Source organism: Micromesistius poutassou, assembly GCF_964030765.1.
Source record: "Micromesistius poutassou genome assembly, chromosome: 11".
In the NCBI taxonomy this organism is placed as follows: domain Eukaryota; kingdom Metazoa; phylum Chordata; class Actinopteri; order Gadiformes; family Gadidae; genus Micromesistius; species Micromesistius poutassou.
In genome coordinates this window covers 7,705,148-7,728,604 of record NC_140281.1, presented here as the reverse complement: position 1 = coordinate 7,728,604, position 23,457 = coordinate 7,705,148, and the positions used below count along the sequence as shown (strand labels likewise).

At 43.5% G+C, this 23,457-nt stretch overlaps 1 protein-coding gene across 1 annotated transcript; it reads left to right on the top strand.

Annotated features, from left to right (window-relative positions):
* Positions 1 to 6,720: 6,720 nt before the first annotated feature.
* Positions 6,721 to 21,329, top strand: vstm2a (V-set and transmembrane domain containing 2A; the record flags this gene model as incomplete). Its single annotated transcript, XM_084475262.1, has 5 exons — positions 6,721 to 6,799; positions 7,634 to 7,797; positions 16,550 to 16,600; positions 16,741 to 17,077; positions 21,232 to 21,329. 5 exons carry the CDS (start codon positions 6,721 to 6,723, stop codon positions 21,327 to 21,329), a joined length of 729 nt encoding a protein of 242 aa, XP_084331388.1.
* Positions 21,330 to 23,457: the final 2,128 nt, after the last annotated feature.

The following is a 23,457-nucleotide window of genomic DNA, read 5'->3' as shown; positions in this document are numbered from 1 at the left end:
CATCAACCTTGCGTATGTCTTGGCGTTCTGGTGCTCAGTCTGCTTCCATCTCTTGTGCCGGTCCTTGTACCGGATTAACATGCTGTTAGAGGCCAGTGTGTTCTGTGACGATTTGTGCAGAAGAACTAGATTTGCTCATTAAATGGAAATCCACAGAGAACCACCTTGCATTGAAAGACCTTTGAAATATATATATTTTTCTCTCACCCACATTTGCATCTGCTGGTGGTAAGTTGGATTTATACTGGTCTAATTGGCTCAGATTTTTCAAACCATCCCCTTGCGTAAATGTCAACACACTATCATCAGATGTTTCATGTGCTGAACCATTAATGGATCAATCATGATTATATTATGGTTTGACAACAGGCAGCCACACTTGTTTCATCATCTGTTGGAACAGAGCCTGTGCAGAACATTCAATGCTAGGACAAAGCCTCAGAAACCTACATCTATTTCGAAAAATAAAAGATGAATCAACGTAAATAAAGTGTAAATAAATGTGCCCAAATCAGGGTTCAAAATCAGGTTCTAGATGCCCATTCATTTCACAAGGTCAAGTCAATCATTTCAATGCTCAACGCTTAAGGGTCTAACCACGAGTTCTGCTTTATTCTAACCTGTACAACAGATATAAACACTGCTTAATGTTAATATTGTTTATGATAATGAGGTTGACTGGTTCCAACATAGCCCTGGGACAGAACCACTGACCTGAGCGCCCCCCCCCCCTCCAGAGGAGATTGTCTAGGACCACCGCTGCATTGCCAGTGAATCAATGATATATGACCTCTACCTTTCACCGTCACCAGCAGCAGCACGGAGCCCACAGTCCAGTACCTGGGGAACATCTCCAGGTTCACTGTAGGTGGGAAGCAGGTGTATCAACTTAGCATGAAGGTCCCTCTGTAAAGGAGGAACCCGGAACATTGGAGGAAACCCACAGAGAACGGGCAGAATATGTCAGCTCCACACAGGAGCTCGACTGGAGCCCAGAAACTTCGCCTGTGAGGCAGCAGAGTGCCACACTGCCTCGAGGTGTGTTGTATGTGAGGTTGAGGCGAATGGCCTCTGTCAGGTCAGTACCAAAGACCACCACAGGGTGGCAATGTTGTACATTAGTATGGAATTCATGTTTGTGACTTCACAAAATACTTGGCCTGCCTCCTATTTATTATTTATAACTTTGCAAAACATAAGAGTATATCTACAGATGACGTAGTGTCTGGGCGTACATTATCAGTATAAAGAAAGATTATGATAACGCCATTTAGCAACCTAATAACCAGATTGCTAGAGATAATGTTAGCATGCCTAGTAAAGCTGATTGAGACTGATTGCTTATCTTACAACAAAAAGGCAATCAAGATGTATGTATTTATTCATGGTAAGAACCCAATCAAGGTTAGCTATTGCAGATCGATTTCTGTATTTATTACTTATTAATTATTATTTATTTTATATTAAAACCACTTATTTTTCAGAACTGTAAATATTTACTTGAGGTTTTTCCAGTCTTAATCTCTTTTAACCAAAATTGAGGAAAGTTACACATCGCTCACATGTTACATAATTTTAATTGCAGCTGTCCAATGTACATAGGCCTATATTAAAATAAACTGCCTGACTCGCCATGTTCGTGGTCTTGATCATTTTGTGTGTATATATATATATATATATATATTTTTTTTTTTTTTTAAATTAATTAATTAATTAATTTATTTATTTATTTATTTAGTTAGTCTAGTTGTACTTCCATTTGTTATTCAAACGCCCACAGTCGCATGTAGCGGTCTCACCCAGATGAGTAACTGCCGGCACATAATGTGTGTACAAAATAATGCATTAGATCAAATCAAAATGTACAAAAACATGGATGAAACATTCTACAATTCATGAAAACAAGTGAAAGACAGCAAGGGTGGCAGTTCATTTCCGTCTGATTCAACTAATAGTTCATAAAAAGGCTATGGCCATGCTCTTTTCTATTTTTTGGTATTTTACTAGGAAAGTCTCATTGAAATTGAAATCTCTCTTGCAAGAGAGTTGTTTCTCCTGAAACAAATATATATAAAATATCACAAATAAAAGGCAATTATAGAGACAAGATCAATCCAAACATTGACTAATAATAATGAGATTAATGGTCACATTTAACAGTCCCTCAAGGGATGAATCGTTTAAGTTTCAGATTTAGAGCCATCTAGTCATTTGATACCTAAAGTTGTTAAAATCCAGCATTGTCTGAATTTTATGGTATAATCAACTGGCTGTATGGAGCCTGAGCATTTTCAAATGTAACTGATTATTTCTTAAGTTACTAATGATATCAGCTCTAGAGAACTTGGATATGATTAGCATACAGCAGCTAACAGGCGGTAGGTGCTCACAGTGAAGACTAATCTTGACTGCTCCGTCGGCCTCACCGCCTCTCAAAGTGCTTCAATGTATGCAGAATGGAGATAACCACTCAAGAAACATAATCTCAGTTGAGAGGAGACAAGCAGAAGCTGCTACTCGCTAAAACAGAGATTGGGCTAAAAGACCGAAGGCCTTAAGAGTGTGTCACGTATGCGGCTCATTAGCGTATCATAATGGTTCACTGGACCCCTTGACGGCCTCGCACTCAGCCTTGGGTCGCCACATGTGAAGCTCAGGGTCCAAGTCGGTAAGAGGTCCTTCATCCTTCAAATTGAGAGGGAGCGATCCCTGGGTCCATGGTCCACACCGGGACCACATGGTCCACACCGGGACCACATGGTCCTCTCCCCCAGGAGGGGTTTAAGCCTGCTGTGGAACCCGTTGCCTCAACGGCTACAGACCTGGGAGCCTTGGTGACCTCATGGCAACGCATCATCCAAATCCCTCATGCAGGAGTATGATGTGTATTTAGCATGATAACCTGTTCTGTTAGTATCTTAGTATTGTGAGTGTAACGGCTAACCCTGGGAGACCTCCTGACATCAGGCTGGCCCTGGCTGGGCACTGATTGGCTCCAAACTTGCGTTGTTCCAAAACTCCATGTGGCATTCCAGTGCCAATCAGAGTGACGCTTGTGAACTTGCTGAATCTGGTTGGAAGTAAAGCAAAAGCATATTGCTATCTGAGTTAAGCCTTCCGGCCAGTTTGTAACATTTATATTCAGTCTAGGATCAAAACAGTTTTGATTGCTTCCCTCTCCTTGGGCGCTGCCATTGTTTTTTTAATTTGCAGACTGCGGCATTCCGTCCTCAGTGTGCTGATTGGTTCTGGGGTTTTGGCATTTCGAAAAAGTTTTTTTTTTTTACGGAATGAGGCCCGACTGACTTCGAGAGATAAACAGAATGTGCGATAGGGGATTGTCTGGAGGGCGAATCCACAGAGCAGCTGACTACCTGCCCTCCCCAGTGAGGTTCACTGCCAGCAGGAGACCACTCAACCGTCTGCTCTCGCCCCGGTTCCCAGGCAGACGCTTTGGGTTCTGATGTTGTGATGGGTCCCGACCCCCCTGAGGTGGAAGGTGAAGTCCGTCCCAAGGGGCTGAGGGGGGGAGGGCCATGTCCCGGGGGGGGGGGGGGGAGGGCCGTGTCCCAGGGGCTGAGGTCCACATCCCAGGGGGCTGAGGGCGGCGTCCTAGGGGGCTGAGGGCCGTGTCCTAGGGGGCTGAGGGCCGCGTCCTAGGGGCCCCAGGGCTGTGTCCCAGGGGCTGAGGGTCGTGTCCCAGGGGGCTGAGGGCGGCGTCCTAGGGGGCTGAGGGCCGCGTCCCAGGGTGCTGAGGGCCGCGTCCCTGCCCACTAGCTGCTCCCCTTCCAAGCCGTCTCCACCGCAGAGCTGGCAGAGCTTCACAAGCTCCAGCACAATACTGACTCGTACACAATGGCCTTGTTCTCCTGCCAGGACCCTCACAGCGAAACCCTTGGTCTTCAAGGTCCTCTTCGTCCTCCTCAGATGATGAAGAGGACCTGTGGGAGGAGTCTGGTGGCGAATGATGAGACTCTTTTTGGCTCCTTAGAGTGACACAATGATGCTCAGTGTTATTAGGTATAAGGATTATAGAGGTTTAGAGGAGAGGAGGCCAGAAGGTCTAGAGGAGGCCAGGAGGTCTAGAGGAGGCCAGGAAGTTTAGAGGAGGTTTAGAGGAGAGGAGGCCAGGTGGTCTAGAGGAGGCCAGGAGGTCTAGAGGAGGCCAGGAAGTTTAGAGGAGGTTTAGAGGAGAGGAGGCCAGGTGGTCTAGAGGAGGCCAGGAAGTTTAGAGGAGGCCAGGAGGTTTAGAGGAGGTTTAGCGGAGAGGAGGCCAGGATGTTTAGAGGCGTTCTGGAGGTTTAGGGGAGAGGTCTGGAGGATAAGGAGGTCAGGGGTCCAGGGGCGCCTCCACAATAGATTGACTGGCCAGTCCACTGGCCCCCCTCGTCCCGCTTGACTCCTCATGCATCTCATAAATAACACCGCTATCGTAAAGTATATAGGCGGAGAGGAGGTTATTCTTCATTGTATTATGCTGTAAACTATGGAATGTTTCTGTTATAGAATGTTCAATAAACATGTAAATTCTAAATAAATCAAATTGAATAAAATGCAAAGCAGTTGGACTTTTCCCTGCTGTTCTCACAGGGATGTTTTAATCGGATATCCACACGGGAACTGACGAGGATTTAAACGTATTCCAAATGTAATCTGCAGTGACTCCACTTCAGTGTAAATGTGAGTTAGCCAAGACCCCGGCCACTTCGAAACAGAACTATTACATTACACTAATTATTTTTACATGACATTAAGAAAATATAAACGGTACAGCAGCATACCAAATAATCAGTGAACAGTGTTCACCCTGGAATAGTGGAGGAATTGTATTTTATGATATACTTTCTTTCTTTCCCTGACAAAGTGAAATGAGTGATTTTGCCAAATGGCCTAATGAACTAACACTTGTTTCTCTGTCTGGACACTGTTCTGCAGCCCTACTGGGTTGGACGGCACAACTTTTCCTCTTCCTCCATTACTCTTCCCACTGTGTGTGGTATCAATCTCAAAATGTCCCCCACATTCTTCCTCGCCCCTTGTGGCCCCCACTGAGAGTGTCCTGGAGGCGCTGCTGAGGTGCCCTGCTGGGCAGGGGGCCAGCAGCGCCACAGACAGGCGATCCGTCACCAGACCCTGCTACCCCATCTGTTACAGAGCCAGATCCCAGCCCACTGACATCACCCTGAATATGGTTAGGAGAGGCTGCAGCTTGACCGTTAGAATACCTGCTGGTAGTCTTTCTGATTCATCAGCATCCAGGCGTCTTACACTGAATTGACCTGTTTCTGGAAAGGCCAGTTTATTTTGTTTTATTTAACCTTTATTTAACCAGGTAAAAGTCTCATTGAGATTAAAATCTCTTTTTCAAGAGAGACCTGGCCAAGAGGGCAGCATAGAACAGACAATGCATATAAAGGCCTGTTAACACGTAACGGCCCATAGCAGACGTAGCCCAGGCCAGTAGTGAGGTGGACTGGACTTCATCGTAATAGTCATCATAATATCATATCCTTATATCATATCCTAATGTCATATAATATCCTATTATCTCCTTACAAAAGTTGCTGCCATTGATTGACAGGTGGGAACTGGATTGTTCAAAGAGGGTGTTTGTCAGTTGTCAGTTTGTATAAAAGTTTTATCTAAAGGGCATTGCACTGAGATCAATGGACATAGTTTTATCTCAGTCTGTGTCTTTATGTGTAATTAATTTTATATATTTAAGTCCATACATTCATTAGTGAATGTAGTTGATGCGTTCTGTTGGCAGCGGTATATCTCATTTCAATACACGTGTTTCTTAATAAATAAATAGATCAATCCAGATCCAATCTGCTCATCAACTGCCCGATCAGCATCGCCGTAAATCCCGATCAAGTGGGTCACGGAGCCAGGAGCCCCCCCCCCCGTCCGGAGCTAGGAGCCCACGGTGCAGCGCCACAGGGGCACCCTGACGTCTCCTCAGCACCACCCTCACAGCACCACAGGCAGCGAGTACCCTGACGTCTCCTCAGAGCACCACCCTCAAAGCACCACCCTCACTGCACCACAGGGGGCGAGTACCCTGACGTCTCCTCAGAGCACCACCCTCAAAGCACCACCCTCACTGCACCACAGGGGGCGAGTACCCTGACGTCTCCTCAGCCCCACCTTCAAAGCACCTCCCTCACTGCACCACAGGGGGCGAGTACCCTGACGTCTCCTCAGCACCACTCTCACAGCAGCACCACCCTCACAGCACCACAGGGGGTCAGTACCCTGACGTCTCCTCAGCACCACCTTCAAAGCACCACCTTCACAGCACCAGAGGGGGCGAGAAGCACCACCCTTAAAACACTACCCTCACAGCACCACAGGGGGCGAGTACCCTGACGTCTCCTCACAGCACCACCCTCACAGCACCACAGTGGGCGAGTACCCTTCACAGCACCACCCTCACAACACCGCAGGGGGCCAGTACCCTGACTTCTCCTCAGCACCACCCTCACAGCACCACCCTCACAGCAGCCCTTCTCCCGCACAGCGTCGTGGAGCCACACCGAGGAGCAGCAGTAGTGAAGAGCTCCCGATCCTCGTGGAGCAGCATGTCCCCGGTCCTCCGGTCCTCTGCGCTCCGGTCCCCAGTCACACCGGACACTATCTGACATCGCTGCTGGGGTTTTTTCTGCGTTGAGGATCTGATTTCGTCCCTTTCTGTTGATCATCGACCTGCTCGTTGGAATGATGTGGAGCTCGCAGGACTCTGTTGGATTTGCGGTCTTAGCCGGTCTCTGTTTCCAGATGGGATTCTCGTTCGAAGGTAAGAAGTGAACAGAATGTCTGATCGTCAGACGAGCGGACGAAATGTAACAAGTGCAGAAAATCTGAAAAATGACGTGTTTGACAACGAGCCGATAACGAAGGATATGTCTTCAAATGGAGACCTCCAATAAACGCCAAGATAAACCCTTTGCCCATTTGGCATTTCTGGTAGAAAAACGCAACTGGTGTTAGAAATGAACTCGGTGAGGTTCTGTTCAGAACACATGAAGCCTATTAGGGCTGCCGGACTTCGACCATCGTGAGAGCAAATGGCCTGGACATGAATCTCTGAAGACATTTGTTTCAAAGATTCTTACTGGGAGTGGACAGCGGGGCTGATGTTAGAGCAGACCACCGAGGGGTTCAGCACCATGGAGAGGACAGCAGAGAGTCTGCGGGAGGGGAGGCTCCGCAGCCTCTCTCCTCTCTGCCTCATGCAGCAAATCTCCTGCATTCCAGACTAAAGAATAGGTGGAGGTTATACGTTTATTTGTACGTCTATCGCTGGATTAGTACCTACATTCTTCTCATTGTATGTCAATGCATGTTGAGACGTTTTCGATCAAAAACAACAATTGTAAAGTAATCATTTGTTTGATTACTTTTAATTAGCTAAAAACGTTTTTAAGACTAAACACAGAATATTATAACAAACTCCGACAGTAGCCGACATAGAGGAAGAGTAGGACTATAAAGAATTAATAAAGAACTTCCATGGTCCACTTCAATCTGACATACTAATCCCAGTCCCACATTCGGGAGTGTGTGTTCACTGATGACCAAGGCCACCTCCTTCATCGCCTTCATGTCTCCCCCTTCCTCCCCTCTGCAGGGCAGTTCACAGATCTTCCTTCCAACACCACAGCCGTAGAAGGACAGAACATCGAGATGGCATGTGCTTTTCAGAGTGGGACGGCGTCTGTGTATCTGGAGATCCAGTGGTGGTTCTTCAGAGAGCCTGTGCCCTCAGACAGTGAGGACGTTCATGCAGAAGAGGTATTGCTGGCATTTCCTTTTTCTTTTTTAATGAGTTGTCTATATTGATTTATTCAAAAACCTTCTTCACGACTAAGATCCATTCTCAAGTGTCACACTGCATTCTCCTACTGTTGCAGTGGTCTGTGTTAGCCACCTGATGATGCTGTAAATACAGGCAGCAGTGCTCCCACCATGCTTAGTGTCATGCTACATCGTTCTTTTGTTGAAACCTTCCCTTGGCTATTCTCAACATTCCAAAACCATATTTTGTAAGAGCAACAATACTATAAAGGAATGAATCGTTACTATATTGTTATTCATATATTGTCTAAAACCACACATTTACAAAACAATGACACATTTACAGCCTAACAGCAAAATGGCAATGGCTCTATAAGTCTAGGGTTGGTAATAGGGTTAGTTCGTCATAGATCACCGATAAGGAAAATATCTCCATGACACCTGAAACCCTAACTTCAATCAGCATTGCCTTAAACTAACACAGGAAAAGGCCTTCATTTGACAATCCAAAGACTACATTGGTACATATGTGGTCTGGCATGTTCTTCTTTGGTTGTGTAGATTTCATGTGGATCAGCCCGTTGTAGACAGGAACATCTGACAGGGTTGAGGACATTGAGGATATTTCTGATATTTCTCTTAACATTCTGAGACGTGTCTCTGGGTTCCGAGGCTGGTGAGTGGTGGTGTGTGATGGGCTCAGACATCCAGCCCTGCTCCTTTCTGTGTGCGAGGGTACATGGTGTGCATCTGTAACAGATATGACGCACATGTGTGGGCTCTGAGATGTTCCTGTCACTAGAACAAGTAGTGATTATTAGGCTATTGTTGTCGGCACACTTGCGTCACCGTATTTCATCTGGCTTTTGATCAGGGGAAACGAGCAGATGTTGTCTGCATCGGCCTATCGATCTGGACCTTGGACTCATATCACCTCCTGTCTTACATGAAGGATTATCTGGAATGATTTGGTGAGGAAAGTACCACTGGTGATCTAATATATATTAATATATTAAGATTCAGAGAGCAGCGAATACGCTTGTCATCAAATGCATCTTTCATGGTTGTTTTAAAGTGCCTGTGTTTTAAGATGCAGTGCATATTCCACACATGAATGTGTTCAAAGGAAGCGAACAAATAAACATTTGAAAAAGTTGCTGAACTAAACTGAGAGTGTGGTGGGATGGACTATATTATTATTATTATTATTATTATTACATAATATATTTACTAGGTTATTTCACATAATGACGTCATACAGCAGAGATGTAAATTAGTTGGTTGTGATAGTGATTCGGGTGTGTAATTATATTGCTTATTGCAGCAAGTGATTTTGACAAACTTCTGAGTGATCAGACTTATAGATCAAAATCAATAGAATATTGTCCCCAAGTTGTTTTAGTCTTCCTTGGTTACAGCACCTGTATTTTTGACAAAGAATGATCCTTCATTTATTTTCGTCAAGGCTACTTGATGAGGACTTTCAAGTACCAAGTATAATAGTTTTTCTATTGAATTAAACATTGCGGTTTGATGAGTGTGCAGGTGCTCAACTATTGGCTCGCAATGTGCAGATTAGAATTGAGTATTTACGCAAACCAATTGATCAAATTCTGTGATAGTGATGAGTGTGGCTCATCTGGGACTTATCCTAGCATTCCTGAAGGATAACCTTCTGCTCAATCAGGGTTGGGCTCATGATGGAACATCAAGGAACAACCAGGACTTCACCCAACGTTCCAGTTCAGATTGGAATGCACCCAGAAACTGGATAATGCTGATGGATTTGGAAACAACATCAAGAGCATTGCTAATCCACAGGGGGCCAGGTGGAGATGTTCCAACAGCTGAAGCCTTAGATGACCTTCTTCTGCTTACCAAAGTTAAACTATTCGAAGTATGAAGGACAGATTCTATAGGAGAACAGTTTGCTCGAGTACACTCCGTCTGAGGGACTCTCTCATCAAAGATACACTGAGCACACAGCGGTCGTCAGTAATACAATCTATTATTGAGGGTTGAGCTCCTTCTGTACAAAGTCTGTTGTGGATTCCATACATCCACAGAAACATCAGAACACAGGGGTACCCTGGAGGAGAGCTGAGAGCACCGGACTAGACAGTCCTGAGCAGGAGGGGCAAATAGCCCCAGAGGAGACAGTGGGACGTCCCAGGATAAAGACACTGAGGACCTGGTTGGAGAAGGGGGGTGTTGTCACATCCAGTATAATGAGAAGTCATAGCAGGGGTGGATAAGGTTCAGCAAATAGGAGAAAATAATAAGACACTTCTACACCACTATATCATATTAGATGTAAAGATTTCACCTACAGTCTTTCTGTTGATGCAATCCATATAGTGTACAAATAGTGGAATGGAGAAAGAGAAAAGGAGAAGAAGAAAATCTGAGAAAAGGCCATGTTTGGAATGGCTGCTGTTTGAAGGAGTTAGCATCGATGCTGCTGTTGTCATAGCTTGATCTGATCTCCAGGGTATTACTCCGATGGAAGATGAAATAGAAAGGCCTCGAGGGCTTTCCTCGAAGGACAATTCACGTCATGGGTGTTGCACAATCTGATTGGGTGTTGCAGAATCAGATTGGTTGTTGCGGAATCTGATTGATTCAAACTGATCCAATCAGGTGCAAAGTAGGCTTGACTGACTACACCTCTTGTCATTCACTGCACAGTCCGCTCTGGTTGGACTGAGCTCCATGTGGGAGGGGTTCACGTCCCACTCCAAGCCCCCACCTTGGAACGTCCCTGTTATTAAAGCCCTCCTCTCGGCCACCTTTCTGCTACAATAACAACCACCTTCTGGCTCCTTTTTGTTTTATGACTATGATTTACCAAGAGGGCTTGGAATGTGCTGTTATACTTCAGAAGACCATGATTGAAAGCGTCCTGTACAGTATATATTACAGACAGTATATATTCCTGGTCGCTGCCTTGGTTTCAGCATATGGAAGCTTTGGAAAAATGGTTTATTGGTCTCAGAGGGACTTAGGATGGTTCTTCTCTGACCTAATAATGTGTAAGGTGCTGTGAACACAGATCCAATTACACACGTTTGCATGCATTACATACATATGCATTATGCACAGAATACAAACCATGATACTGTTGCTAATAATAATTATATGTGTGTTACGATATTTCTGTCTTTTGGACCTTGGAGACATGGACCTATGGGACATGAGAGCACGGCCTGTGTGTGTCTGGCGGTGTGTAGCGGTGTGTAGCGGTGCGTAGTGGTGTGTAGCGGTGTGTTGCATTGCATAGCCGTGTGTAGCAGTGTGTAGCCATGTGTAGCCGTGTGTTGCATTGTGTAACATTATGTGTAGCATTGTGTATAGACGGCCAGAGTCCGTGGTCCTCAGGACATGTGCATCAGAGTCTCTTCTAGCACCTTGGCTGCAGTCACTTACAGCACCTCGGCTGCAGTCACTTACAGTTTTCCGCATGCCCTTTTGATCCTAACTCCTCATCAGATAAGCTGTGATGCAACAAATTGCCTTAAATAAGTCACTCAGGAAATAAAACTTGTTAAACCATGCTATCGTGGATTTGTATTGGTTAAGGAAGTGTATTTGTTATTCATATAAATCCTAAATGGTCTGATTTAGTTGGATTATACTTTTTACGGCAATCTAACACCCTTAACACATTAAATCAATCAACTAATTAAATCTTCAGTCCAACCAAATCATCACTTTCAATGTCTGTATTTGTATTTGTGCAATGTGGTTTAATAGTATTTCATAATGGATTATTCGATTTTATATGATCAGAATTATGAATAAAATAACCACTGAGCAATGTAAAACCCCTCCACCAATCAGAAACAAGGAGGTGTACACAGCCTGGACTGATTGAGGAAGATGATGTTAGATATCAGTGATGATCTGAGAGATGAGTAATGAGAGGAAAATATGAAAATAGTAGGCAACACATTTGGGAAAATAACCCCAAACTAAATTAACTAACACAATTTGAAGGATTTAGTTGGTTATGATAAACGTTGAGAAGATGAGTTTGCTTAAGGAGTGGACAGAGAATTAAGGCCCAAAATGAGTACCAAGCCATAGAAGCATGAGTCCTCTAAGCCCCTCGTATTGCCGGGATAATGGAGCTGTCAGAGGTTTCCGTCTGAACACATTGATTCTTCTTTAATTGCTTCAGGCCTGCAGAAGCAGAAGAGAAGTCAGAGGATATTACATTTAATGTATTGTTGCAGTAAAACGGTTGCGGTGCTGATCAGAGGCTGATACGTACTCGTGTTCAGTTGGTGGCAATAATCCTTTTATCAACGGAGGCCAACAGCCAATGATTACCGCCACCCTGGCCCTCGTAACTCAGAGAGCCAGGTTCACTTGGCAGGTTAGATCATTTATTGTACTTTGTGGCCGTACGATTGTGGCCGGCCCATTTTTTATCTTATCAATATCTCCTGTTCTCATGTTCCCTCAATGATATATTCTAAGATATAGACAATGGGTAGGAGACGTTAATCTATGATTCGTGTGTTATAAATCAAAGCAACAATTGCTTTCCATTTGAAATTGTGAAGCTGATATTTAGTTATGGTTATGGTTAGTTATGGTTATGGTTGCACAAAAATATTACTGGACTTTTTTTCTATTTTGTTACTTCACATTATTGTGCGTTTCTCTCTCTATTTATCTGTCTAGCATGGCTGACTCAGGTTGTTGGGTAATGTAGTCCAGACTGGGACCAGCAGATTCAGGTTGTTGGGTAATGTAGTTCAGACTACCCTGGGATACTTAAGCTATTGTTTAGGGTTGTCTTGTTCAGTAGAGGATTCCACCACCGAGTTGGACATGTTTCTGATAACCTACCGAATCCCATCAGTACAGTGATCTATAGTGGCTTGTTTGATGTCTAAACTCAGGACTTGTATCTTAATTTGTTGGATGATTTGCAACAGACTATGGAAGCCTACATGTTTCTTTTGTTTTTGTATACCTTTGTCATTCTATAATAATGTTTACCTGCTTTACTTGTAAATCAACGGAGGTTTGATGTACTCAAAATGCCTTTCACATTGTTTAGTCCACTTCGTAAACCAATACTGCTGCTACACACATGGTTTGTCTTTCAGATTAAATGTTCAGAGAAAAAGCTCAACAATTCCTGTTGTGGGTTTTTGGCACTAATGCCAAGTGGCGGCCCCTATAGCTAATTATGCTTCACATCATGAAGCAACAGAACCACTGTTGTGACAGCGTGTCATAAATCAGGACATGAATTACGAGATGCTATCAAAGAAGATATATGCTATGTTCACCTAGCGACACAGAAGATGGATTTGGCATCCTTTTTTGTTCTATATTCTTTATATGCATAAATGCTCAGAATGACATCAACATGTACTCCTATGTGTTTGTGTCTGATGAGAAAGTTAAAATCTAGTAGAAAAACGTGTTGTCAACAATCCCAGAACTGATTCAGTTCTTAATTTCATTTTTCACTTGGTAATTTGGATGGTCTTTTGTTAACTTGATGACTTCCCACGATCACGGACATACATGCCTCTTGTCTATTGGATTTGCTATCAGGACACAAATGTATTGATTGGTCAATGGAATTGCGATTGGTGTTTCATCACAATAGGCCTGGCCTTTAACCGAAAGGTTTAGAACTTGTAGAATTCCCTTTGATGGCCAGTGTGTGTGATGGGCATTCTGGCTCATAATGGCTGCCCTGCATCACCATGGGGGTCCACCCAGCACACAGGGGGTCCAGCCATGCATCACCCAGGAGGGATCCAGCTGTGTATCAGCCAGTGACTGCTGCACTCTGGTCGTGGATGAGGTGTCACACCCCATGCACAAACATGAAAAGCACTATGCAGTGAATGGTTAAATAGTTCTGATGTTGGTGTTGGTTAACTCACTGTGTTGCTCATGGGTTCTACGCATCATCACCTTGGAGATCACGCTGCACTGGGGTCAGAATCGTGGTTATTCAGTCAGCTTCACTTTAACCTGAGGTCTTCATGGCTTTAAATCTATTTCAATTAATTTTGTACTTCATACATATTTATATTCTATTGGTTTATGAATAATGAGTGGAAATGAGTTACCGATAAAGGTTGTATTGATATCCTGATGCTTTGAATTCTTCATGGCCATATTTCCCATATTGCTGACGTTTCCTCGGAAGTCTGGCCACACACATGCTTCTTAGTGTGTATTATTTTGTGCGTTCATTGCAACTCTTTTTTAGGGATTATGCTTGTTGTGTCTTCTTAGTTTCATCGTTTTACCCATTTAGTTGGTGCATGCTGCAAGCATGCTTGCATGTATTGTTGCCTCGTCTCCACATCGACTCTGCTGTTCTCATTGTTATATCAGAACCATTGTACAGCCGTTAACAGCCACACAACACAACCCAGGGTCAGACACTCATAATGCTTTGGATACTTCATTGACTCACAGTTAATGGTAAAAATTTCAGAGGAGGATTTTTTTATAAATGTTTTAGGAGAGAAAATAAAAACATACTCCCTGTACAAAGGTTTCAAACATGGACACCCTGCTGGTCATAATGGATGTCTAGCCTTATGAGGTAAAGGTCGGTATATTCTCATTGTCAATCTACCAGTCTAAACATAAATACAATTCAAAGAATGCTTTGAGCATTGCTTCTGAAATCCCTGAGAAAGAGCAGACTGTGGGTCATAAATAGTTGCCTCTGTAGTTTAATAGGTGACTTCCAGGACCACTTCCCCCCTCAAACTGGTTACATTCGTGATTCGGGACTATTTAATTCCCCTCTGAAGCACGGATCCAAACATCAGCGTCCGTATAGCTCCACGGCCTGAAGGGACATATTCTCTTTCTCTACGTCTGACAGCTTATTTCCTAAAAGAGATTTGTTGCATTGAGATTCAAAGGCTTGTGATCATATAACAGAGGCAGCTTCACCTGGGCTACTTAGGGGGAGTAAAGCTATTCTACATCAAGCAGCAACACGCTTTGTTGACATTTCAGGGCTTTGAAGAACCCTTCCTATTATCGAATACATTTGAATAACAAAATGATTGCATGAATTACACATTTTCCATCAGCCCATCCTCTGACACATTCATTATTAAAACAAACACCTTAAAAATGTAGTGCAGTAAAAATAGGGAGCGATCGTGTTCTGGATGAGTTGATGAGATGAGGTCATCTTGTGTCCGTGGGGAGGCAGGAAGGGGTAGAGGCTGGAACACACATACAGGAAACCAATTATCTAAAGATGCTAATAATTAGACTGTCAAATGTAGTGTTTATAATATGTGTCTTCATCAAAAGTGTTTATTTCCAAAGAATCTTGTGGAACAAAAACATATTTTGTATTCTGTTCAACAAGATAAATAAATACATCAAGTTGCCTCTGAAATGTGTTTGCTCTTATTTTAGTGTCAAGAAATGACCAAAGTAAGAATCTTGAAAGAACACATGAAGTGTGTTGAAGCCTATGTATCATAGCCGTCCTGACAGAAATGTTTCCATCAGTTCATGTGATCAGAAAGCATGCGTGAAGGATATGTTTTTGGGGTTTATTTGATAAGCAATGAACAAAGAGCCATAATAGTGGGACACCCAATTGAACAAGCGCCTTATGGCTGTGGGTAGATACAGCTCTTAAGTGCTCTCTGGTGGACCTGGGGGACAAGTCTGATGGGGGGACTTAATTGTCTCTGTTTATCATGGAGGAGGTGGGAGGAGCTGAAGGGGACAGGATTGTCCCTTGTGGTGCATTCCATCTCTAAGCGATCCAGCTACTTCTAGCTCAGCTTGTTGGTTTACCTCCCCAGCACTGAGGAGATGCACTGGCTGGTCTAGTCTCAGTCGCATTAGCCTAGCCTAGCAGTGGCCTTATGCATATTCAAGGGGCTTTAGAAAGCAAGTCCTCATTATTGTGCAGCCAGTGTACACTGTCGTTGAAGTGCTCTCCCAGCCGGTAGGAGGCCAACCCTTCAACACCTCGTCATCCTGAACGCTGCGGTGCCTCTAGGAGATCCTGCTCCTCATACTTCAGCTCATCAGAGCGTCTTGGGTTACCTCGTTGATACTTCGTTGGTCCTCAGTGATCTTGGAGCTCAGACCAAGTTCTGAAAATGGGTCATCCAATTGGTCAATAATCATTGACAGAAAATCTTTTTGAACATATTACCACAAGATGATGATAGATCTGATTGTTTACATGGCAGTGAGGAACAGCTATTCCATTTCTTTCTGTTGTAATGCTCAATGGGAGCTCCACCACCAAGTCATCTATTCTGTGCTGACCGTCCGCCAGAGTACACTTTGTTTTGTAGGGAGGGTGAATCAGTGTTTGCGAATGAATTCCCTTTTTACTCCAATTTGATAGACACATTAATCTTCTTTCCAGCACAGTGAATACACAAGCGACACAACGTCCACCTTTGATATTTAAACAGTGGCAAGGAATGGGCTGTATGGAGAATATTCCTGGTGTCTGATTGTGGTTCGAACCCTTGAGGTGAATATGGCTGTTGTTGGAGAGAATGATTGGATTTCAAATGCATCCTTTTTCAGTTGTTTTTAACTATTAATTGAGTCAATCTTATTTTTGTGAGTGTGATTTCTTGAGCCATTTCACAAGATGGCTGCTTTACTACATCATACATATTAGGGCATACTATTAACCCTATAAATATGAAATACTGAACAAGTCAACATTCACTGACCTGGTTGATTCTGTTTGTGTTTGCAGATGGAAACCCCAGCAGAGCTGGACCCTGACAAGGATGGGAATAAAATAAGTGTAAGTCCAGTTCACACTTCAGTTTTCTTTTTGCTTGTGATTCTCTTCAATTAAGTTAAAGTGTATTTTATTATATGTTCCGATGACAAACTCATGACAAAAAAACGGACAACGCTGTTTGTACCTTTTCTGTGATAAAGACGGTGAAAGTCCAGGGCAACGACATCTCGCACAAGCTCCAGATCTCCAGGGTCAGCAAGAACGACGAGGGGCTCTACGAGTGCCGGGTCACCCTGGCGAACTACGGGGAGCTTCTGGAGCACAAAGCCCAGGCGTGGCTGAAGGTCAACAGCACCCAGCGGCCTCAGCGGCCCACGCTGCCCGTCAAGAAGTCCTCCCCCCTGCATCTCACCGACAAGAAGCCGCGCAAACCCAGCTCTCCTCTGGGGCCGGACGCCATGAGCGGCGACCAGATGGCAGGCTCGACCTCCAGCTCTCGAGAGCCTTCCAAGTCGGCCAAACACATCCCCAGCTCAGGTAAGAGATCCAAACACATTCCCAGCTCAGGTAACAGATCCCAGTCCTCCAAATACACCCCCAGCTCAGGTAACAGATCCCAGTCCTCCAAATACACCCCCAGCTAAGGTAACAGATCCCAGTCCTCCAAACACATTCCCAGCTCAGGTAACAGATCCCAGTCCTCCAAATACACCCCCAGCTCAGGTAACAGATCCCAGTCCTCCAAATACACCCCCAGCTAAGGTAACAGATCCCAGTCCTCCAAACACATCCCCAGCTCAGGTATAAGATGAGTTGGTAATTGCGCTTGAAACTTAATTTTGAGGTCCAAACAGCAGAAGAGATTAGATTTTGTGTAGGAACTGGAACACATATAGTTAGTTTGTCAGAACCCTGGAGCGTTCCCCTCCCGGCTCGGTTGGGTTGAGCCTTTGTGAACCTGGTGGACAGCATGCAGACAGAGGCCTGATAGAGGATGTGATCACGACTTCCAAGCACACCGAATGTGTTTTAGAGAACAGGACTCAACTTACAAACTTTGGCTAACAACACATGTATACGTGCTAATAGGGAGTAGAGCCCGACCGATATGGGATTTTTAAGGCCGATACCGATACAAATATTTGGTGATTTAAAAATCTGATATTCCGATATATCGGCCGATATATATATTTAAATTCCAAAATTCCAGAAACGTGTAACAAAACATTTAGATTTCCCTAACATTAGTTATATGTAGTTATTTAAGAGTCCTCGCATCTGTATTATTATTAAACAAGACAAAGGTCACTCCTAATGTTTTTTTGTGTGTGTAATAGTTAGTCCCTATTGAGCTACCTAATTACAATGTCAACTTGCTTATCCCTTTACCTGCACTCTTTTAATTATATCCATCAAGCTTACAACAAACAATTTTCAATCATCATTTGCTGCCTGCCTTCTAAAATCTACTACTTAGTGATGCATTAAATCCATTATGTGACTCGTTAATGCTGCGGCTGAACGACGCGAATGCACACTCGCGTCGAGTGTGCGGTCGTGTCGTTCAGCCGTGTCACATGCAACACGTATGTATGTCCGCAGGGGCGGAGTGGTCGTCGGGACGATCGGGAGTTTTCCCGGTCGGCCGGTCGGCCACCGAGGTCAGGTGGACCAGCCCACATTTAATGTGAGCTGCCGCGAGACGTGTGTAAGCCGGGCCTATGCGTTATACATCATTATTCTACTTCAGCGCTCGCGACCCCCTTCCCGTCAACAATCGTGACCGTAACAGCGCTCGTCCGCGATCCTCGTCTGATGCGTCTTCCAAATGGAACCTGACTGGTGAACATGTCCCCTAGCCGTCAAAGCGGCCTCTCTTGAGGATGTCTAGAGGCAGGGCGTTGGAGTGACATGCACCAACCCATGCTTCTACTCGCTCTATCACTTCCTCCACAGTATTCAGGTCAAACTGAATGTGCTCATTCTGTGTGCATTGGTCTAACATTTAAAAGATTGCAGCAACTGTAATTATACATCCACGCAGTGTAAGAGGTTACAACTTTTCCTTTTTAGATGCAATTCAGTTCCCAAAAAGCTTTTATATTCAATTACAACATACAGTCCTTTGTTTACACATTGTTGCCCTCCCAAATAAAACTAGGGGGAATGTGCATCATGTAACAAAGGAGCTGCTTATTGGGACCAGCGACACACAGAGCATAGCCAGCGTGCTTTAAAGGTTCACATTATCATTCTACTCTTCAAACTGGCCTCGGGGCAAAATGGGATTTTTTATCTGCATTGCCTTTTTACTACTGATATGCTATCATTTTGGGGCACTTCTCATCTTGCCTGCCAATTATTTCCCTGCTGGTTAGCTGGTTGAAACAGAAAGTCCATTATGCTGGGAGAGTCGTATTCACCCTAAAGCACAACAAAGAGACATGGAGATATTACTGGCTGCTGAGTGGAGGTGAAGAGTTGAATAATCCCCCGGGCTACAGAGCGGGACATTATTAGGCCGGAATTATGCTGAAAACTGTGTTGTAGGATCTTGTGTCTTGTGCGTCTCACACCATAAGTGCCTGCTTGTAGCTGTGCAACTAGTCTGGCCCAGTGTGAAACACGCCACAGAATGAGGGCGACAGAGTTCTTTCATCGGATTGGAGGTTTGAGGCAGGTGGCTAATAAAAGGCAAATGCACTGTGATTAAATTGAATTTGAACTAGTGCTCCAAATTTCCCTTTTCCGCATTGCTGCATCTGTAAACAACAAGGCCCGCGCCAGCTGGGGGAGGGGGTGACTGGTGAGGGGAGAGGGCTGGGGACGGCTGCAGACACATTAGGGAGGAAGCTGCTCTGTACTGCTACTGCCTGACTGTGTGTCAGCTGTTGTTAAATCCCAACTCGACATCCATCCTTCCTGACATCGCTGTTTTCACACATCCAGGTGGAGAGGCTTCATTTAAACATATTCTCCTTTGGGCAACACTTAAATCTAAATGTATCTTAAGCACTCTGAGAAAACATTGAATCAAAGAGCCTTTCACCCAAATGGAAACACATATTTCTAAGCTAGAAACTGTAGGACCGAAATCTGTGTGAGAAGAACTGTGTATGTAGTTAACTCACTACCAGAAACGAGTGAGTGTAGTTAACTCGCTACCAGAAACTAGTGTGTGTAGTAACTCGCTACCAGAAACTAGTGAGTGTAGTAAGTCTCTACCAGAACCTAGTGAGTGTAGTAACTCTACCAGAAACTAGTGAGTGTAGTAACTCAAGCTGCAGAGCTTTGGATTGAGCTGAATATTACATCATACTTCATATCAACATAAACAATAGAGACTGTCTATAGACCAATCAGGCAGGTCGTCATTTTTATAGTTGGCTGTTATCACGGTGACATTTTACTGCCCCATTGAGTGAGCGGCTCTCATCCAATTAGATGGCCTGGTGTTCAAAGCCATCATGTTCCGTTTTGTTGCAGGGTATCAATCTCATTATTCTCATTCAACATTGTTCCTCTTGCATTGTATCTGATTTTAGCATATTTGACAAAACAGATGAGATGCTTCCTGTGTTGTCAATGGGAGCTAGTTGTCAATGGGAGCTCTAGTTGGTGGGTTTACAAGTGATGTCTCTAGAGGAAAAGTGTCTATTGGTTGGGGGAGCTATTGCAGTAACTACACAATAAATGTTGTTGGCTTTCTTTAGATATGCACTGTATGCAGCCCACGTACATTCTGTACTTTGTACATCTCCTGTACTCTGCACAGATTGTGACAGTGGAGGAAGTGGTGTCCTACACTGAGTGGGCAGGAAACGGTCCGATGGGACAGAAGTTATTAGCTGTTGACATGTGATGTCACCATTTTCTTCCACTATGGTTATGCATTATACATCTGTATCTCAGCTAGTCGTTGATTCAATCAACCAACTCATCAGCCAACCAGGAACACCGCTGGTCAGCAAACTATCCAGGCAATGACGCCATCTGTTGAGAGTCAAGTCTGAGCCTCTAGATGGAGAGGGGTTCTCAGAGTAACATGAAGACATGTTACTCTTCATCAAGGCTACTTGGTAAAGGCTATGTCCTGAAATGTATATACACATTTGATCCAAACTCCAAAAGGTTGTACATGTACAGAGTACATGTGAGGACATGGTCAGACCTCGGATAAGATCTCAAACCGCGTCAGTATCGGACAAACATGGGCAACCCAAACCCAAACCCACACAAAGGGCCAGAGGTAGTTTGTAAAGTGAGAACACTGCAGTGGTTTACTGGGGTTTCCCGATAGCTTTGTAGCCCACGTAGCTCCTTAGAATAGTGTTAAAGAGCACTAGCTTATGGTAAATCAGTCTATTATTTACCATGCAATGTCCTCTTTCCCATAATAAAAGATTTGTATATAAGTAGGGCGGCCCCCAAATGGTTTTCTTAGTCCACCCTCAGTTGTCGGGCTGTAAATCAAGCTTGCCTCAGTCGAGTAGTTTACATTTCGAGTAATAATTTCCAGATCACTGGTCAGGCGACTGCAGTAGAAGGAAGAGACGAAGTCTATGGATATGACATGTGCTGATAATCACAACTCCTTAAATAGAGTGTCATGTATAGAGCGGTAGGGTTGGGTGGATGGATAGACAACTAGAGAGCGACCTGTCTTCACCATGTGTGCATTGTTCCTACAGGTACCAGAACATCCTCAGGCGGTGGACCCACGCTTCTTCTTCTTCTGGGGTGTGGTTTGGCGAGGGAAGCCTTATTACCGTTTGGAAGGCTACCATAATTTGCATCCAAATGCACTCTCCTGATTGAAGTGAAAAAGAAGCCTCTTACTTCCGCCAAGTTGGTCCCTCCTCTCCTAGCCACTAGCCACTAGCCTCCTACCCCACATTGTTCTGAGCTACTGTCAACATCAGTCACCTTTACAGAGGTTGGATTTCCTCGTCCAACGGATTTCTACTGCACATCTGTACTTCAATCTTTCAAGTGAAATATGGACACTGTCTCTCATCGACCACCTCTAATTAAAGACTAACATTGTCATTGTTTATTCACTTTGTTTATTTGTTTGAGATCATTTGTCCAGTATTCAGATATTACAAAGAAAAAAAGAGTCTATATTTGTGTAGTATGTAATTACATTATAGATATATAAATATATAAATACGTATTTCATAAAAAAAAATAAAACTGGCAATACAATGTCAGTTAACCATAGCTTACACTCGCTAAACCAAGTCATTACATATCAAACAGTAGGACTACAGTTTTATCCAAGAATTGTGAGTTTAAGAAAAGAAAGTATTGCTGAGATTTCTAATTTAGTTGGAGTAATTTATCTTTATTCATAATTTCAACACAAAAATACACAACCGCTCCTTTATTAAATGATCTCTATACATGACTTAGTCTTTTGTAAAGAGAATGTACCGTGCTATTTTATGTGCTACATCACAAGTATACCTCTGATGTTTACCTTCTTGTAACTGTCTATTCTATTTGTAATACATTACGTTTAGTGTGGAAAAATGCCTTTGTTGTTTTAATTTGCATTTTCTCCTTTTATTAAATAAAACCCAATTTAATGTTTATGGAAGCATCAGATGAGATGCTCATAATTCTACCAGTGAACCATGCTGTCTTCACCTGACCCACAGTAACAACACACATAGCTTTGGCTGCTGTGCCTCTCGTCTTGTGTTTGGTCTGATGACGAAGGGGATTACACTAAGATGAGGAGAAGTGACCCCGGATATTAGCTTATTGCTAATGACTTGTTTACTTTATCTTAATGCCAAAACTTGCAGACATAAATGCACACATTAAAACAAACATACCTATATAAAACATTGATCACAGGTGGATTTTCACAACTCTTGCATATGTACCTCATCGTTCTATCATCTACATTTTCTCAAAACCTGTTTTAAAAGCATGTTTACAGTCAATGGCAAAGTCATTGTTGTTCCAAATAGTTTATTGTGTGTGTGGATCAAATATATAATCAATTCTCTTTATTTGAGAATGCTATTTGTTGTCTTGAATCTTCTCACCAGTTTTCTTTTCAAGAAACCAATGTTATGTAGAAGCTGATCTAAATTTCCCTGTGAATAGAGGAAAAGGAATCAAAATCATTGGGATAAGGGGTGTGCACAGGGGTGAGGTGATGGTAAGGGGTGTGTACAGTGGTTAGGGGATGATAAGGGGTGTGTACAGGGGTAAGGTGATGGTAGGGACTGGGGTAAGGGGTATGTACAGGGGTGAGGTGATGGTAGGGACTGGGATAAGGGGTGTGTACAGGGGTTAAATGATGGTAGGTTTGAGCAGAAATTTATAAAATCAATGTTATTTTGCTGAATAAAGATAATTAAAAAGATGGTTCTGCTGTCTCGAATGAATGTTCTTTAGAATTAAAGAAGACGTGAATAATAACAACAAACCTGTCAAGCTGTTCATTTGTTTTGGAATTTGTTTTTAAAAAAGTACATTTGATATACAAAAGAGATTCTAAAATCACATTGACTAGAATTGAAAAAATAATATGCCGCATACCTGCATTGTCAATAAAAGATGACAAATACAACATTATATAAATGCTGTTTATGTAATGTATTGTGCTTGGATTAGTAAAGGGCTTATTAATAATACAACAAGGTAATAACTGGGTTACAATCCTACAGTGATGCAGGTGGCTATGAATCTAAATATGGGCTCTGTTCATAATTCTAGTGGCCCTGCAAGCCGGTGCTGCTGCAGTCATTTAAGTTTATGTTGGTTAATCTCCACAATGTTTGTGTGACTAAATGGGACTGCCATGCTTTGAAACCACCCAATCTTACAGATTGGATTCTGTGGGAGGAAAGGTTTATCCTGAGATCTCCAAAAACGGGATTTGGAAATTGGGTTGAAAC